The 19,790-nt window shown below is 35.4% G+C and overlaps 2 protein-coding genes across 2 annotated transcripts; one reads left to right on the top strand and one right to left on the bottom strand.

Moving 5' to 3' along the window:
* Window positions 1–555: 555 nt before the first annotated feature.
* LOC127426814 (proline-rich protein 15-like protein B) lies at window positions 556–873 on the bottom strand. Its single transcript, XM_051673852.1, has one exon. It carries the CDS (start codon window positions 871–873, stop codon window positions 556–558), a length of 318 nt encoding a protein of 105 aa, XP_051529812.1.
* Window positions 874–10,847: 9,974 nt separating this feature from the next.
* On the top strand, window positions 10,848–18,607 carry LOC127427364 (CDK5 regulatory subunit-associated protein 3-like). The gene is made up of 14 exons (XM_051674929.1): window positions 10,848–10,962; window positions 11,304–11,349; window positions 12,629–12,760; window positions 12,904–13,004; window positions 13,145–13,193; window positions 13,931–14,109; window positions 14,244–14,380; window positions 14,591–14,735; window positions 14,891–14,998; window positions 15,095–15,176; window positions 16,000–16,088; window positions 16,202–16,407; window positions 16,808–16,979; window positions 18,475–18,607. The coding sequence occupies exons 1-14, from the start codon at window positions 10,957–10,959 to the stop codon at window positions 18,538–18,540; spliced, it is 1,518 nt and encodes a 505-aa protein (XP_051530889.1). The 5' UTR covers window positions 10,848–10,956; the 3' UTR covers window positions 18,541–18,607.
* Window positions 18,608–19,790: the final 1,183 nt, after the last annotated feature.

The following is a 19,790-nucleotide window of genomic DNA, read 5'->3' as shown; positions in this document are numbered from 1 at the left end:
CCTAGAGACTGCATTTGCAAGATGTGCAGTGAAAAAGGATTTATATTTTGGTTTGTTCTCACTCAAAACTGATTAGATAGCTTCAGAAAACATGGAGGTTTATGCTTAAACCACTAATCAAATGGATTACTTTTATGCTGCCTTTGTGTTTTCGTTGCTTCAAAGTTTTGGCCACCATTCACTTGCATTGTATGGACCTGCAGAGCTGAGATATTCTTCAAAAAATCTTTGTTTGTGTTCTCCAGAGGACAGAAAGTCCTCTGAGTAAGGGTGAGTAAGATGAAATATTTTCATTCTTGGGTGAACTATTCCTTTAAGGGGCTGCTTGTAAAATATAGTAAGGGTGATAAAAATACATTTTCTGTTCCAGTATCTTCACTCTGTTAATCTTAACTCCTCTCGTTTTGTGCCTTGGTAAAGTGCTGAAAAGTCTTAAAAAAAATTTTTTTATGATTTCATTTCATACAAATTGTAAAATCACTCAACATGTTGAGTTACAAATTTAAGAGCATTTATGTATGTATAAGGCCCCAAGTGGTGGGCTTTGTCAGTGCATTAATTTTCCACCACATGGTTCTTGTCTGTCCGAGTAGGCTCAGGAAAAAGGCCGGGGTTTTCTGCTAGTGTCGCTCGAATCTTCTTCTTCTCTTTGAACCGCCCAGAATGCGAGACTTTCACATGACGGCCCTTACTGGCAGATTTGTCCACTATTTTTTCCAGTCTGGCATCTAAATTGCTGTCTGTGGCACCGTTGTTCAATTCCTTATTACCACTGTTGGTGCTGAAGTCAGGAGGTATCTCATACAGGACTTTCTCCTCTGACTTCTTTTTCTGCAAAAAGGTGAGCTTCCACCATGTAGGGTCACCTGCCATAACAGGTTCGGGGAGGGGGTTGGGGGTTGGGGGTTGGGGGGGGGGTGATAGCAAAGTGGCAGACCTGTAACATGAATCCAGATTTGTCAGGTAGGTAGAGGTAACAGACTGAGTAATTGCTCAAACCTGCCAAGTAAAATTAGACAATCAAAAAAGCTGTTTAATTCTCCATGCAATGGTTCTCATTTATCAACAAGGATTTACACCAACACTCTCATCAACAACATGATTTTTTGCCTAAGGTTGTGTTTTTATAGATAACGAAAGTATATTCAGAACATTTAAGGAATAGTTCACCCAAAAGTGAAAATTCAGTCATCATTTACTCATTTTCATGTCATTCCAAACCTATATGATTTTCTTTGTTCTGTGGACCACAAAAGGAAAGGTTTTGAAGAATGTTCATGCTACTTTCTTCTATACAGTGAAAGTGAATGGTGAGCAGGGGCTATCAAATTCTGAAAATGACAAAGAGCAATATAAAAGTAATATAACAGTAGTCCAAACGACTTGTTCGCTATTTTCATAATAAAGTCATAATAAATCATACATTAGCTTTTTTGTAAAGAAAAGACAGAAATGTATTATGTATTGAAACCCTTCCCCTATGCTGTAGCTCTCAAATCTCAATAATGCAATCTGAATACATGCATATGCAAGAAACATAAGAACCAATGACATTTCGCATCAATGACGTCAAACCTGGCATGACATGTCTTGACATGCCATAGTTCAGTTTAGTGTTGGAAAACAAGATTATTAGTGAATAACAACTTAATTTTTTGTCATTTCTTCATTCAAAGCTATCATATAGCTTCATTGCAAGGAGTATGGACTAATTACAGTGCCATTATGGTGCCTTTTATAATTGTTTGGATCATGACAGTCCCTGGTCACCATTCAGTTTCATTGTGTAGAGCATTGTCAACATTCTGATGAACACCTCCTTCTAAGTTTCACAGAAGAAACTAAATCAAACAGGTTTTTGGGTGAGCTACTCCTTTTCCCTAAAGGCTCATTTTCAATTTGGTACTTCCAAATGGGCTTTGCTGAGAGCACAAACTAAGTCTCTATTAGGTCATATGTGTGGCTCCCTTCATGCAATGATTAGGTTAGAATAACAAGAGGACACCTGACACTTTTGCTCAGCTGTTTAATTAATGAACAGCACCACTGGATCCCCTGTCTCTCCCCTGAGATCTGAGATGCACCGAAAATAACATGTGTAAACCAAGAAACACGAACATCTTCCTTGATGGACAACTTTGTATTTTGTCTCTCCACTCCAATAGTCTTGCATCTTTTGTTAAGTAATATTGGACAGACAGTGTATTGCTATTGTAAACATCACAAAGCATGTACAATGATTTACTCATGTGATACCACCCAGTGTAAACACAGGAGCCACATACACCTGCATAGTGGTAACAACAGCGAGGGCAGATAGCTGCTTTTCCACACTAAGGTGTGTCATTTGGTCCCTTAGCAACATTGTCATAGTTAACATCAAATATAACGTATTAATTAATGTATTATAAGTGTGATTATTTGTCTAGTAGATGCAGCATGTTTTATAGAGTTGGTGTGTAATAAGATTTATAGTATCAGATCCTAAGTGAAATTTAGAAATAATAAAACAAATGACTATTGAACACACCCTTGACTGGGCAGTTATGGTTCTTTCCCACCCCGCATGTACATCAAAGTGTCTGGTGGAATATTGCTCTCTCATAGGTTTGTGCAGCACAGAACAAGTAAATGTCTCCATGTGTATTATTTTTTATGGCAAAATCAACTAACATGTGACAAAACACCTGTCAACACTGCAAAAATGTTATTAATCTTTTGTCTTGTTTTCTATTAAAAGTATCTAAACATACTTAACACAATATAAATTTACTTGAGAAATTGACTTGTTTTCATAGAATGTTTCTTAAATGATTATTATTATTTATTTATTATTGTTTTAAGCATAAAACTCTAAATTTGGTAAGATTTTGCTTAAAACAAGAAACTGTCCCAATGTCTGCTGATCACAAAATAAGTGTATGCGTAGGCAATAAAACACTGGAATAGGGCCTACACTATGCATTGGATTTGTCATTGATCTTCTGCAATAACATAATAACAGGATTCAGTCACTTTTAGAAGTAGCTACTACTTTTTCACCTTAATTGCACTTAGTTTATTGTGGCCAAGCAGGCTGTGAATATAGAGATCTTATTGTTCTCCACAAATGTCTGTAAGGTTTAATCTTGAGAGGGACAGGTACTTTCCTCAGCTGTCGTGGGTTTTGGTTTATGTAAAATTATTAGATTGGTTGTACTGTTAAATTGATGATGCTTATTGAACGTTAAAGGAATAGTTCACCTAAAAAAGAAAATTCTGTCATTTACTTTCTTTCATTATGATTAAATATTTTTGTGGAACACAAAAAGAATGTCCAAGCAGCTCTTTGAATATGAATGCTGACCATGGCTGTCAAGCAAGATTTTCAGTGAATAACAACTCAAATTTCAGGCTGTTCTGAACACACAGCTATCATTAGGCTTCTGAATGCTTGGAATATGGTGGATGGTGAATGGACTAATTTAATTAGGCTTTATGTGCTTTTTTGTGTGTGTTTTTTGTACTTTTGGGAGCTTAACAACCCTTTTGTTCCCATACACTTTCATTGTATGGAAGAGAACAGCTCCAACATTCTGCTAAAATTCTCCTTTTGTGTTCCACAGAAGAAAGAAACTCATATGGCTTTGGAGCAACATGAGGCTGAGTAAATGATGACAGAATTCTCATTTTTGGCCAAACTATCGTTTTAATTGATTGTGTCAAAATAGGAGCCACAACCTGAACAGCCTTAAGGTTAAGCCTAAACTACAAGGAATTAAATTTAACTTGCACTACAGAATTGGCAAAAACAATTTAGTCTTTTGCAATGACTTCTTACCAGAAAGCCACCTGACCCACTATAAGAAGCCCTGAGACAGACCCTTATACCCAGGAGGTAAATCCTTAGAACTAGATAATAAGTTACTTTGTTTTCCACCTTGTGTATCTGAGCAGCAATAAAAAGGACCCTCAAAAGATCAAGTATGCACTGTGCCTTGTCTAAACCTAGGAAATCACTAACCAAGTTCAAAGCCTTCCTGCGTTACAATGTATGAGGAGAGAAGAGGTTAACCCAAGGGCAGCCAAGCCCTGCAGTATTCAGAGCAGTCATGGAGGGTGTCAAGTTTGCCTGTAAGGCCTGGACATTATATCGCTGAAGTTAGTTTCCCAACTGTTATTGTACATCTCTCTCATCTGGGTCTGTAACAAGGGTTTTCAAGCTTCACACAGTCTTTGGAGTCTTAAAGGGATAGTTCACCCAAAATTCTGTCATCATTTACTCTCCCTCATGTTGTTCCAAAATCTTCTTTGGAACACAAAAGAAGACTTTAGGCAGACAGTTATACTTCCTTAGAAGTTCTTCTTCTTTCTTCTTCATTCTTCATTCAGGGGTAAAAAGAAGTTCTATACAGTCGAGCAACAGTACACTGTTTACGAACATTCAGACACCCACCGCACCAATGTGGGAGGCATTTAGAAGTACATTTAAATATGAGGATGCTACATTTAAAACCTTAAAAATGTGTTATCACTTTATGACTTTATGCCTCAATCTGAGTAGAATTCACATGAGGTCAGTAAAAGAAGCTGTTTTAACCACTCGATGATGATATAAAGTAATATATATGCAGTAGAAAATGTTTAATTTGTCTAGTTTACATTATGAATTCATGACGCTAATGCATTAACATGCTACACGCAGCCATAATATGCACCGGTTACACTCTGTTATAGTCATTTATTATGACACCGATATCATTGCATAGATTAGTGTATAAGTGTTGATGTAATAAAACAATGATGATAGAGGCATATCTTACTTTAGACAGATGTGTGAATGGCATTTGCTGCCATGGAACAAGAGTGAATGGGCACTTGAGAGTATTTGAGAAGATTGGTCATTGGACATGACTTGGTCTTGGAAAATGTTTCTAAGCGAACGATTGTACAGATGTAGGTACATTTGCACCAGCTCGCTAATAACTCTGCACATGTGTTCATATTGACTGATTTTGACTCACTGAAAACGCAAACAAAATTAGCCATCGGCCTCAAGGTAGGTGGAGCTCCAGGTCACACCTACCGATGACATGGACCAATGGCATTAAGAAAGTGTTTAGCAGCCGATAAGAATTTTTCCTAAAAGTTCGCCCCCAGCGAGCTGTTAAGAACCACCAAAACGAATGCAAAAACACCTTTTTGGACAGATTTGTTTTCTAAATGATGCCACGCCAGTTCGTTCTTTGATTTCATAGGAAGTCAATCGAGGCCTTTAGGGACTGACAGCCTCAGTCCCATTCACTTTCATTGCACGGAAATTAACAGCATAATCATTCTTCAAAATTTCTCCTCTTGTGTTCCATGGAAGAAAGTCAAATGGCTTTGGAACAACATGAGGGTGAGCAAATGATGAGGGAATTTGTTTTTGTTTTTTGCTTTTACCATTTAAGAGTTGTCTTTTCTGATTAATTTCTTCTTAATATGTTCTTTCAGGAGGGGTGATATTCCATTTAATCATTACATATGTTCAGGTGCTTTTAAGTTCATGTTGAGAGAGTCAAGAATTCATTCAAGAGCCAAGAGTTTTTTAATTTGTCTTTAAAATCATTTTCTTTATGCTCATTGTTAGGCACAGCAGACACAACACTTTCACATAACTGTTGATTGTTTTAGTGAAATATGAACTGCCAAGTGCCTTCCACAAATTGCCTTTCACCACTAACCCTAAAACACATAAACTCATGCACACTATTCTAATAAGAATTAAGTTTTGAAATCCCTTTACATGTTCTTCTAAATCTGATGGATTAAAGGAATATTGCAGGAACAATACAACTTAAGCTCAATCAATAGCGTTTGAGGCATATTGTTAATGACCTTTTCTTTAGAAAAAGCAAAAATCGAGGTTACAGTGAGGCACTTATAGTGAATGTGTCCAATTGTTTGGAAGGTTTAAAGGCAGAAATGTGAAGCTCATAGTTTTATAAAAGCACTTGCATTCATTCTTTTGTTAAAACCTGTTTATTGTTTGACCTGTAAAATTGTTAAAATCGTCGTTTACCAGCATTACAAGGTTTATGTCGACATGGCAACAAAGTTGCAAAATTGGATATAACTTTACACAGAAAGGCTTAGTAAGCAATTTTATAACAATAAAATCATGTGAACATGCATATTGTTTACATATTGTGGCTTCACTATTGAAACAGTTATTTAACGTTTATGGATTGGCCCCATACACTTCCACTGTAAGTGTCTCACTGTGACCCAGTTTTCTTTTTCTTTTTTTTTTTTTTTTTAAGAAAAGAAGGGACAAGTCGAAATACATTTTTGTGGTAATCAGCATTGTCACAAATGGTATCAGTTTTGTTTAACAAGTATTGATCCTGGAATATTTCTTTAAGAATGTTACCTGTAATCTTTATATATATATATATATATAAATCATAATGAACAAATACAAGTATATAACAAGTCACCAAATGCAGTTAACATTTTTCAATCTCCCCCACTCTGTCAAAAAACTGGCACATTAACAATGAACACTTCACACAGTTTTTATGTATTCCTAAAATACAAGAACAGGAACATTTTGATCAGTCCTCACCTGAAAATTGCAAAATCTTTCAACAATTGCCTTGCTTCAGAAGAATGGGTGTCCAACAGAAGTTAAACCATTGTTGTATTGACAACCTGCCCCCTGTTTGGACTTCAGTCTACTGCTCAGGTTCAGGTTCTAAAAGCTTCTAATACCTTCTCACCTTTTTGCTTCCTCTTCTTTGAATTAATCTCTCTGCAGCTAGTGAATATCTGCATTGAGTGCAGTGTGTAATGCTACAGGTGCTCTCTTTCTCCCTTCCACTCTTTTTCTCTCTCGACCCCTCCCTCACTCCCTCTCTCTTTATCTCTTGTTTTATTTCTCTCTCTCTCTCTCTCTTTCTCTCTCTTTCTCTCTCTCTCTCTCTTGCTCAGACAGCAGCCTTTACAACCTCACACAAACACACTGTTTCAGTCCAAGTTGAACATTATTTTCCAACCCAGTGCAACATGATGCAACAATGCAATTACAACCATGTGATCGGAGGGTGAGGGCAGTCAAAGAGAACTGACTTCATGGGAGCTTGAAGTTGCTTCACTGTAACATTTGCATGGTACACTAAAACGGCTACTCACCTTACCAAATCAAAACAAAATAAACTTTAAGATGAATAAATAAATGCAGCCAATTTCAAGCCACCATGTGATTTGTTTGATTGTTGTTTCAGTCTATGCATATACAGCAGCTTTGTGTTCAAATAAGGGTTAAAGTCTTCCCTATACCTGTTACACAGGCCATGGTCCTGTTTCATATTATAAACAGAAGCCACAATGTAATTCTTTGAATATGATGAAATATTCCCAATTATTCCAATGCAATATTTCCAGTGCAATTTTTCCAATGCAGTTCAAATATTGAATATTCCCAATGCAATCTTTTCGTTCTGTGTGCTTTTTGGTTTATTATTAACAAACAAATGTTACAAGTGTTAAGACAGTTAACGCATGACATTAGAAACTGTACCCTGTTATTCTTATTTCAATATCAATTACTCTTACATTGCACACTGTGAATTAAAATGTATAAATAAATTGAAAACTGGAATTGAAAATCCTTAGCGTGGTGCACAAATAATACTGACTGGGGTGATTTTGCATTAATATATATATATATATATATACAGTATATACAGTGCTGTGCAAAAGTTTTAGGCACTTGTGAAAAATGTAGCTTAGTAAGGATGTCTTCAAAACTAATGCCATAAATACTTTTCATTCATCAATTAAGTCATACAAAGTCCAGTAAACATAAAAAAAGCTAAATTTATATTTGATGTGACCAACTTTGCCTTCAAAACAGCACCAATTCTCCTAGGTACATCTGGATACCGTTTTTCTTGGTTGTTGGCAGATAGGATGTTCAAAGCTTCTTGGAGAATTCACCACAGTTTTTCTATCTAAATAGACGGTCTCAATTGCTTCTATCTTTTCATGAAATCCCAGACAGACACAGTGTTCAGTGGGGGGCTCTGTTGCAGGGCTCCCTGTTCTTCTGTTCTATTCTATTCTATTTGCAAAAGTAATGTTTGGGAGTCTAAAATTTATATTTCCTAATGACACACTAATGCTGAAGATATAAATAACTATTTTAAGACAAATATTTTGTTTTTTAAAACATCTTATGTGTCTAAGACTTTTGCACAGTACTGCATACTGTATATATAATGTGTGTGAATGTTAATACTAGTTTAATTGTGTTGTGTTTGCAGGTTCAGAGGTCAGTGGTTTTTATCCACACATAGTTAGCATTTTTGAATGTGGTTTTTACATAAAAGGATACATTTATTTATGTTGGATTGTTGTTGGGGGGTTTAACAACAGAAGGACATTTGCCACCTGAGCTTGTTCACAATTTTACCTCTGATGTTTAATTTTGCAAGGCCACCAGACGGATGATGCTCTCATTTGTACAGTGTGGGGGAAATCACAGACGGATACTGGATAGCCAGCTGAGATACGAGCAGGTTTGAATGTCATTCAAGAAATATGAAAATAAAGCATTGCTATGGTTCCCTTTCACTGTTACAGCCATTGTGCATCACAAGACCATAAAAAAATCTTAACTGGTTTAGGATTAAAATTCTGATTTCTGCTCTCGGCAAGGTGCTGAAATGGTCTTTTGAGTGAATAAACCAGCTTTGCTTGAAGTATAATATAATTCTATCATCAAAGGCCTCTCCTGGAGAGGTTTTCTGAAGAGTACAGTGTTGTAGAATCCAAACATTTAAAAGCAGCCAAAGTGTAGAGTTAACTACAATCCTATCTTTGATTTTAACATTGCATTACAGATGTGTCATATTGGACCTTATTCACATTTCAAAATGTGGCCTAATTTTTAACTGTACTAAACCCATTGACTGTTTATTTTCACATGTTTGCAATAATCTCTATCTAATCTCTATCAATAAAGAAAAGAAGTCTGAAGAAATAGTTACATATCTCTGTCAATTATACTATGGGTGGAGTCTCTTGTTGGAAACACTTGAGACACCAGCAGTTATTGAAAAAGCCAAAGTCCCCTTGAGCACTGACACGTTAGGTAAGGTGTGCTGTGAACCGCCAAACAGAAAAATCTATAAAACCACCTTGTTCAGATATAACTGAGGAAAGAGCAGGATATTCACTATGAATTATGTAAACATAAAGAATATTATGAACTCTGCAAGCATGAAGTGGAAATACAATACACAAATGGAATTTACAAACTGCAAGACAAAAGTACTGAAAGAAAGCACAAATAAATGCTGTTATCCATTGATAGGCCATCTAATGAGTGTAGGAAAAAAAATATTAAATTGAATCAGTCACTCGATAGTATTTTTTCTCCTCATTAGACCATCTTACATTGGAGACAATATGAAGGAAAGTGCGCCATCTGGAGGACAATACAACTTCTGCAGTCTGTAGTTAGTCACAGCAAAATTGCCATTGCCATTGAAGGTGCACAGTATTCCTCTCTCTCTCTCTCTCTCTCTCTCTCTCTCTCTCTCTCTCTCTCTCTCTCTCTCTCTCTCTCTCTCTCTCTCTCTCTCTCTCTCATTTAAAAAGAGAATTACTCCTAAAGAAATTAATTTGTAATTTTGAAGCATATGTATAAAATCATGATCAGTCATATGAGATGAAGACTCCAAAAGCTGTGTAATTCTACATGGAAAGGGTCTCCTCATGGGGGCTGCCATATTAGGATCATATGACCAGCTTTATTTATTTTTTTTATTATTATTTAATTCAATTACAGACAAGTACAATGCAAAAAGTACAAGACAAATATAAGGCATTGTGGTACAGTTCAGAGTATGTGAAACAGAGAATAACAACAACAACTAAAACATAAAATGAACATATATGTTACAAATAATAATAATAATAAAATACTGGGATAAAAAGTGCTATATAATATTAGGGCAATCACATGAATTTGAAAAGCTTTAACATTTTTATTGTTTTTATAAGCTTTTTGTTTTGTGATCTCATGTCTGAAAGGGTTTCAAAGTATATTGTGAGATCAGTATTACACAAGGTAATATATGAGGGTTTCTTTTGAGTTATTTTTGTCTTATGAATATAAAACTTTGCCAAAATAATTAAAAGATTAATAATGTAATTTTGTTTTTCAGAAAAATTTGGGTTTTGAAAACAAATTAAAATGTCATAAGGTTTTAAATTAAGAGTTTTGTTTAATTTTTTTGTCATGTTTATTTTAAAGTCAGTCCAGAAAAAGTAGAAAAAGGGGACCAGCTGAATGTTAATCACTTAATCTCAGTAACCGCACTGTTATTGGACACTTTCACTTGTGGATTAAATCAGTTATGACTGTGAAAATTGAATTTCTATAATGGTAACTGAAAACTATTGTTTTTGAACGATGCTGCATCTACACTTCTAAGTGTCAGTGTATGTCCAAGATAACAAATTAAAAAATTATTAAGTGCGCCTTTAAAATTTAACTGTGCCAGTTGTCAAAATAGTGTTATAGAGCTTGTTTATTTCACTATAGCTCAATGTAGTTCAGTAGAGATATAATATATAATATAACATAACTTCTTTAAGTTAAATTAACTTTATATTGATTTATTTTTGTTTGACTGGTTTATTTTGATGCTACTTATTCAAATATTTAATTATTTTAAATACTTTTCTAGTGACTTTTATTTTGACATTTTAAGGACGTTCTAAACAGTTTTTATATTCTCGTAGTTCATTGATCTTTCTGCAGCGTGTGAGTGTGACACAGCAGTGTTGCATGTGCTGATTGGTCAGCTGTGTATGTACGTGTCAGTGGACATGAAAACTAGAGCTGCATGTATTCGGTCTAAGCTATAAGCATGGAGTCGTTTTAATTATTCTTTTAGCAATATAACGACAACCGCAGGTGCAATGGAGGTAAAACAAGAAAATTATTTGGCTGAAATGGAGTCTTTCTTCTTCTTCTTCTTCTGAGTCTTCTACTCTGTTGCAAGAAGAGTCAACAGTCTTTGCAGACTTTGACATACTGTCAGAAATTTTCAATGCATATTATTGAAACGCTGTTCTTATGTTTATATATATATAAAAAAAAGGATGCAACAGTTTACTTCGATTGTACTTTGTTTTTCCAGTAGAGATTTTCAGACAAGGTTACATTTAAATGATGTTAAAGCAGGGAACATATTGTGACTACATATTCGATGTGGCTATGATTACAGTGTTTATAATTCATCTTTATTGTAATCCATTATTAACAGAATATTCAGAATCTCCCTATTGACATCCAAACCAGTAAACTCTTAGGTAAGACTGTTTTACAGTGATTTATGCACATCTACACATTCTTATACATTTTTTAATGGAAAGGGGTTCAACTTTATACGAAGTAGTTTAGATCTGAAGGAACTATTAGACCTTTTTACTTGTGTTTTGATAATCATCATAACCTTGACAAACTGAATCTCTAATTTAACAGATTTGACATTTGAACCTATATATATATATATATATATATATATATATATATATATATATATATATATATATATATATATATAGGGTTGTGAGGGTTACTTTTGAAATGTATTCAACTACAGATTACAGAATACATGCTGTAAAATGTAATTTGTAATGTATTTCATTAGATTACTCAATGTCAGTAACGTATTCTAAATACTTTGGATTACTTCTTCAGCACTGGTAGATTTTTTCACTTGTTTTGACTATAAAAACTCTGCCAGTACAGTAAGACAAAATACACATGTTTAAAATACATTCTCTGAAAAACCTAAATATCTTATGCAGTGTTGTTTCTAAAACAAGATAAATCAAATTGATCTTGTATTAAGGATTTTTAGATATTTTTACAGGAAAACAATACAAAAATTATTATCAAGAATATGATTTTTGCCCTAATATCAAAGGTCTTACTAGAAAAAAAGAAATTATGATCCAACGTGAATTTTCTTGATAAAAAAATATGATCGTGCCTGGTAACATGTGCATGTAAAATGGGTAGAAATAGCATTTTAGTTTAGCGTAAAGCTGACAATTTACACAAGGTTTATTTCTATTTCTTCTGCTCCAAACTTCAAACTTACTTCTCTGTCTGCTCGTATGAATGTAACACATCATAAGAAAGTGTTTCACCACTATTCAAATGCACTTTGGATCGCATCATTTATATGTATAAATGTTTTCCATCTGAAAGGACTAAATATTGAATGAAACAAATGACAATAAAATGCAAAGTAATCTCTTCAGTAATCAAAGTACTTTTTGAATGTAACTGTATTCTAAATACCAATGATTTAAATTGTAACTGTAGTGGAATACAGTTACTTATATTTTGTATTTTAAAAATGTAATCCCGTTACATGTTTTCCGTTACTCCCCAACCCTGTATGTGTGTGTATATATATATATATATATATATATATATATATATATATATATATATATATATATATATATATATATATATATAATTACATTAGATGTTTATGCTGCAATGTAAAAATACAAAGTGGAGAGCATTACACAAAGATGAATTTAAAGCCTTGCCTTTGTCTTCATCTTTCAGACTGGTTGGTGGACAGGAGGCACTGCACACTAAAATGGCAAAGTGCAGTTATGACTATTAGAGAGAAAATCAATGCTGCCATTCAGGATATGCCAGAGAATGAGGAGATAAAACATTTACTCTCTGGAACATGTAAATTCATAATTAATTAAGATAATCTTACGTGTTTTCTTATTGTTTGTGTGATTTTCATCCATTTGTCTTTTCTGAATAGTTGAATTTTGGATCTGTTTATTCACTTGATTTTGTTGAGATTTTTATTGTTACTTTTACAGATATCCACTATTTCCATTGTTTACGAATAATCGAAATATTGAAAGGAACAGAAGCATCCACCAAAAATATTTTTGGCAAATATTCATCACAAAGGATGAAGGTGATGATGCACCTGTTATCTGTTTATTTATTTTTTTCAATGTGTAGTTTGTTAAATACTCCTAATGCTATACATATATACTGTATATATATATATATATATAATGCGAATATTTATATATTTGTTCTTTTCATCAATAGGACTGGCAAGAGATTGTGTCTTTCTATGAAAAAGACAACGTCTATTTAGGTAAACAGTAATTAGAGTTATTTAAAGGAATATTCCAGGTATAATACAAGTTAAGCTCAATCGACAGCATTTGTAGCGTAATATTGATTACCACAAAAATAAATTTTGACATGCTTCTTCTTTTCTTTAAAAAAAAGCAAAAATCTGGGTTACAGTGAAGCACTTTGGAAGTGAATGGGCTCAATCTATTAAACATTAAAGTATAGCCACAAGATATAAACAGTATGTGTGTTAACATGATTTAAGTGTGATGAAATCACTTACTAACCTTTTCTATGTAAAATTATAGCTTTACAACTTTGTTGCCATGACAATGTAGTCAACCAACCCTAAAAACCAAAATCAAATGAAAAAAATGACGATTTAAAACAACTTTACAGCTCAAATAATATGTGAGTTTAAACAGAATAATTACTGTAAGTGCTTTTATAAAATTATAAGCTTCACATTTCTGCCTTTAAACCCTCTAAAATTCTGGCCCATTCACTTCCATTGTAAGTGCCTCACTGTGACCTCGTGTTTTGCTTCTTTTTTTTTTTTTTTTTAATGAGAAGGACGGACGAGTCTTTTTTTTTTTTTTTTTTGGTAATCAATATTATGCCACCAATGCTGTCGATCGAGCTTAAATTTTTATTAAACCTGGAATATTCCTTTAAGACAGTATTTAACCTGTTTATTTCTTTTTATCTGATGAGAGGCGGTGACATGGTTCTGTATGTGTGTGTTTTTAACCCTAGCTGAAGTGGCCAGTCTGTTGTTTCGCAGTGTAAGTTATGAAGGTCCTGCTCTAAGGAAGCAAGTGTCTAAAGCTCAGCAGCTTCAGCAGGAGCTGAGCCGACGAGAAGTGGAATGTCAAAGCGGTGCTGCAGACATGAGGGAACGTTTTTATGCGGCTTGTAAACAATATGGTATAAAGGTAAGAAAAGGAACATCTCACATTGGTGATGGTTCATTCTGTTATGTTATTGTGGTAATGTCATTGACTTTAATTACAATTATTTTAGTTCAACAGAGAAACCCATACTGACCTATAAAATGACTGTTTTACAGGGGGAAAATGTGGCAAGGGAGTTACAAGCTCTGGTTAAAGATCTGCCTGTAGTTTTAGAAGAAACTGGTAAGAAAGCAGCCTGCCTGAAAGAAGCTTTAGAGTTTTACACAGCCTTCACAGACTTTGTCTGTGGCTGGTGAGTGTCACTTCCTGTCAATTCTCATATTACACATACAGTATAAGCTGGCACAGGTTTAACCTTTATATACCTGCATGCATCCAGTATTTTATTAGCCTTGGCGGAACATGAACATCTAACATGACCCAAATATAATTTGTGTCTAATTGTAATTATAGAGATGGAAGTCAAACACGTGTAACTTAGCTACTCCGCTGCCTGTTGCAGGTCTGAGCCAGTTCTCCCCATGCTGTGGTTTGTCCAGAAGAAAGGAAACACAACTGTGTATGAGTGGAAGACAGGAAATGTGCCTACGGTTATAGAGAGACCTGTGATGGAGGAAGCCCCACCTGACGTTGTCACAGAGGAGACGGTGAGTCAGGCAACATGAAAAACTTAAAACTATTGCAGTTTTTGATGTGTTTGGTTCTACAGTGTATGCAGGTCATGTGTAAATTCACACAATGGATTAACATTTCAACCAAGAGTCTCTCCATATAATCTGTCTGTCTTTTTGTTTCTGTTTAGATTGACTGGGGTGACCTTGGCAGTGGTGCCAGTACTGAGGAGGTGAATGTTGGGATCTCTGTTGAGGATGGTGTGGACTGGGGCATTAGCCTTGAATCTGGCCCTGAGGTAAGAGCCCTATACATTCCCAAGGATAAACCTCTGATTATGACTTACAAACCCTTTATGATTTAGAATAAAAGACTGTCTATCAATCATCTTTAGGAAACAGGTGCTGGTGGTATTGACTGGGGAGTTTCTGAATCCACTCCCGTGGAAATTGAAGTTGTGGATGTGGGCACAGACTGTAAGTGTATTTAGATTTGTTCGAATTTACTGTTGATAAAAAAAATGATGATGTGTATTAAAGGAATGGTCCACCTAAAAATTAAAATTATTTCATCATTTACTCAGCTTCATGCCATACCAGATGTGTATGACTTTCTTTCTTCTGCAGAACACAAACAAAGATTTTTAGAAGAATACCTCAGCTCTGTAGATCCATACAATGCAAGTGTATGGTGACCAAAACTTTGAAGTTCCAAACAGCACATAGAGACATCATGAAAGTAATCCATAAATCTGTAGTAGTTTAATCCATGGGTTTTAGCTAAGAACAGACAAAATGTAACTCCTTTTTCACTATAAATCTTGAAATCAGCAGTCTCCTTGGCGATCATGATTTTAAGCTTGATTACACTTCCTGGCGGCATCTAACGCTCTACGCATACCTCAAGCACTTGGAAGTGTAATCGAGCTTGAAATCATGACCGTGCCTAGAGACTGCAATGGCAAGATGTACTGTGAAAAAGGAGTTATATTATGGTCTGTTCTCACCCAAAACCAATTAGATCGCTACAGAAGACATAGATTAAACCACTGGAGTCGTATGGATTACTTTTATGTTGTCTTTATGTGCTTTTTGGAGCTTCAAAGTTTTGGTCACTATTCACTTGTATTGTATGGACCTACAGAGTAGAGATATTCTTCTATAACCAAAATGTTTGAGGTTTATCAATACAGTGCTGCCTTGGAAGTGCTGTAACTTAATTTTAATGTAGGATCTGCAATTCAGTAAATGGTTTGAATACTTGTGAAAGATGCTGTAAGATCTAAGACTTTGTTGACAGGTCCTGATGGTGTTGCTAGAGGTGAGGATGCTCTTTCTCTTCTGGAAAACTCACAGACACGGAGCCAGTTTATCGATGAGCTAATGGAGGTACAACAGTTCACTCTTACCATGACAAGGACCATATAAAGTGAAGGATCTTAAGCCCTACCTAAACCAACCTCATTGTTTTGTTTTTATGTTTGGGCCTTTCTGTGGGTTAGTTGGAACTTTTCCTATGTCAGCGGCTGCATGAGATGCGTGAAGAAGGTGACGTGGTGGCTATGAGTCAGTTCCAGCTCGCTCCCTCTGTGATCCAGGCTCAGACTTCCGAGCGTGTGCAGGTCATGCTGGCAGAGGTGCGAGGCCTGCTGAATGGGTTCACCACACTACGAATGCAGCACCTCTTCATGATCCAGGCATCACCACGGTAATTACACCCTAATGAAACTTTCAGTCACTGGGCTCCAACCATTTTTTCTTACTGGTTTTACCTATACATTTTATTTATTTTTTAACAGAGATTAATTGTATTTTGGTGATCGATTAGACCAATATTAGCATTTTTTTTTTTATATATGATATATTTCATCAAATATATCAGGCTAACATTGGAAGACAATTAAAGGGCATATTTTATCTAAATGAAACTGTACACTTTTTCTATGCCTTATTTCCAAAGAAAACAAACCCGTTATCCATCGTTGTCCATCTATTTTACATTTATAATGTTTTGATGCCTGGTATCATGCTGAATCTGAGATTTAGAATGAATATATTATTTGTACTGTATAGATTTGCACAACTCTGGTGTTCTGTCTTTGTCTCAGCTATGTGGATCGTGTGTCTGAGTTACTGCGGCAGAAACTCAAGCAGGCTGACATCTTAGTGCTGAAGCGTAGAACGCTGGCTGAAAAACGACAGGAGGCTCTAGAGGAACAGGCCAAGCTAGAGCCCCGCATTGATCTGCTGGCTGCTCGCACCAAGGAACTACAGAAACTGGTACAGCAGCATAATGAGATGTTCACAAATTAGTTTCAGTGTAGATTGATCATAATACTGTTGTTGTAATACAACAGCATGCGCTATCACTTCCTTGTTTAAGTTCCTGTCTCTGCAAAAGTAAAAATAGTAGCAGATGTTTGGTTCCCTCCATGTATGCACTTCTCTCTATTATGTAACATGAAACATTTGCATGTGCAAAATTCTAAATTATAACTGTTCCAGTTCTCTAATTTTATTGGACAAGCAGCATTCAAAGAGTGCTGAATAGCACTGGGACTCTTCACAATCTGTGTTCATTAGCTGACAGCTGTGGCCAAGTGCCTATATGTCTGAAATACCTTAAAGGAATATTCCGGGTTCAATTCAAGTTAAGCTCAATTGACAGCATTTATAGCATAATGTTGATTACCACAAAAATTAATTTTGACTTGCCCCTCCTTTTCTTTAAAAAAAAAGAAAAAAAAGCAAAAATCTGGGTTACAAAAGTGAATGAAGGACAATTTTTGAACGTTAAAATACTTGCTTTTTCAAAAGTATAGACACAAGACAAAACAATATGCATGTAAACATAATTTTAGTGTGATAAAATCACTTACTAACCTTTTCTGTGTAAAGTTATAGCCAATTTTACAACCTTGTTGTCATGACATTGTAATGTCAACAAACCCTAAAACTACAGTGAAAATTACAATTTAAACAATGTTACAGATCAAATAATAAAAGAGTTTTAACAGAAGAATTAATGTAAGTGCTTTTATAAAATTATAAGCGTCACATTTCTGCTTTTAAAGCCTCCAAAAATTGCCCCCATTCACTTCCATTGTAAGTGCCTTACAGTAACCTTGATTTTTGCTTTTATTAAAGGAGAGACGAGTCGAAATAAATTTTTGTGGTAATCAACATTATGCCACAAATGCTGTTGATTGAGCTACACTAAATGCAGAATATTCCTTTAAAGGGATAGTTCACCCCAAAATTAAAAAATTATCTTATCATTTACTCACCCTTATGCCATCCCAGATATATATGACTTTCTTTCTTCTGCTGAACACAAAGATATTTTTAGAATATGAATATTCAGCTCTGTAGGTCCATACAGTGCAAGTGAATGGGTAACAAAATGTTGAAGCTCCAAAAGCACATAAATGCAGCATAAAAGTAATCCATATTTTCAGAAGCGATATGATAGGTGTGGGTGAGAAACAGATCAACATTTAAGTCCTTTATTACTATCAATCTCCACTTTCATTTTCACATGCTTCTTTTGTTTTTGGCGATTTTTATCTTCATGCATATCGCCACCTGCTGGGCAAGCAGGAGAATTTATAGTAAAAAAGGCCATAAATATTTATCTGTTTCTGACCCACACACACCTATCATATCGCTTCTGAAGACATGGATTTAACCACTGGAGTCTTATGGATTAATTTTATGCTGCCTTTATGTGGGTTTTGAGCTCCAAAAATACAAATCTCTTTCTATCTCTTCACAGATTGAAGCTGACATATCCAAGCGATACAACAACCGGCCTGTCAACCTCATGGGTGTTCATGTGTGACCAAGAAGAGTATTTACTTGCAACACAAATGTATAATTTCATAAATAAATTCCATTCATTTGTTTTATTTGAAACCTCGTCATTTTATCAGTCTCCATATAATTGTCATGGGAAGTACGGACAAACACAACCAAACACGTCTAACCATAAATCTCCCCATGTGCTTTATCACTGTGTCGTCTCTCTCTTGCCCAGCGGCGACTGGTTTAATCACATGGCTGAAACACATTATGCTCACAAGATTGAAGATCTAATGGACGTCATCTTTACACACCCCCTGCATCTAAAACAAGGACAGAACTATGATGAATTGCAGCTTAATTTCAGACAAGTTTTAAAAAACATATTGCGTGTTTTCATAGTATAGACATGGCAACATTTAACCAAGATATTATCCGTGGCAAATTCGTCTTTGTTTTTGTTTTTTCAAAATTGTAAAGTCTTTACACATGCATGAATGCATGCACAGGCATCCATTCTCACTTTTGTCTGTCTCCTCCCCTCCCCCCTCTGTCTCTGATGAAGCTATAACTAGAGGCTTGCGCTCTGACCAACCTTTGCCTGTGCCATCAATCAGACCAGACAGGCCCCAGTTTACTGACACTGAAGCCTCAAACAGCAGCCATTATTACAAACACTTTGTTTTCCTCCCAGTAGACAAGAGAAGAATAACAAGATGAAGGTTAACGCCGGGTTCACATATCTTGCGTGGGCAGGCGGTCACGTTGGACGTTTACATTGGCCGCGTCTCTTCCACGAGAAACAGCAGCGCATGCGCAGAAAATAAAGTTATATATAGACTCCTGCCTTTTTTTTTTTAATAAGGTCATAATAAGCTGAGGTTATTGCTGCTTCATGGACAACAGCGGGCACATGCACTTCATCTTTATCAGCACATTTTGTTGTGAATGGTAGAGGTGGAGAAAGTCTTTTTTTATTTCGCGAATAAAAATTTTTATTTCGTGTAACGGTCCGCTAGCTGTCCGGTCTGTGTGTGCGCTGAAAAAAATCAGGTGTTTGTACACAGACCTAGCTCTGTAAATGAGGAAAATAAACAAAGTGGATCGGACGATCCACTCAACACTATTGCGCGTGCATGAATTGGGGGGCGGGGCTTCTAAAGGAGCACTGAAGGGAGGGGTGTGTTTGTTTAGCTGTTGAGTTCAAATATCAAGTCTTTCTCAGGAATTACCTTTAATGTTGTGTCTAAACTGTAAACCTAAAGAATGGAAAAAGGTCCGGCAGTTTAT

This window comes from Myxocyprinus asiaticus, chromosome 36 (assembly GCF_019703515.2).
Source record: "Myxocyprinus asiaticus isolate MX2 ecotype Aquarium Trade chromosome 36, UBuf_Myxa_2, whole genome shotgun sequence".
Taxonomy (NCBI): domain Eukaryota; kingdom Metazoa; phylum Chordata; class Actinopteri; order Cypriniformes; family Catostomidae; genus Myxocyprinus; species Myxocyprinus asiaticus.
The sequence above is the reverse complement of the archived record's forward strand: the minus strand, read 5'-3'. Positions and strand labels throughout refer to the sequence as shown.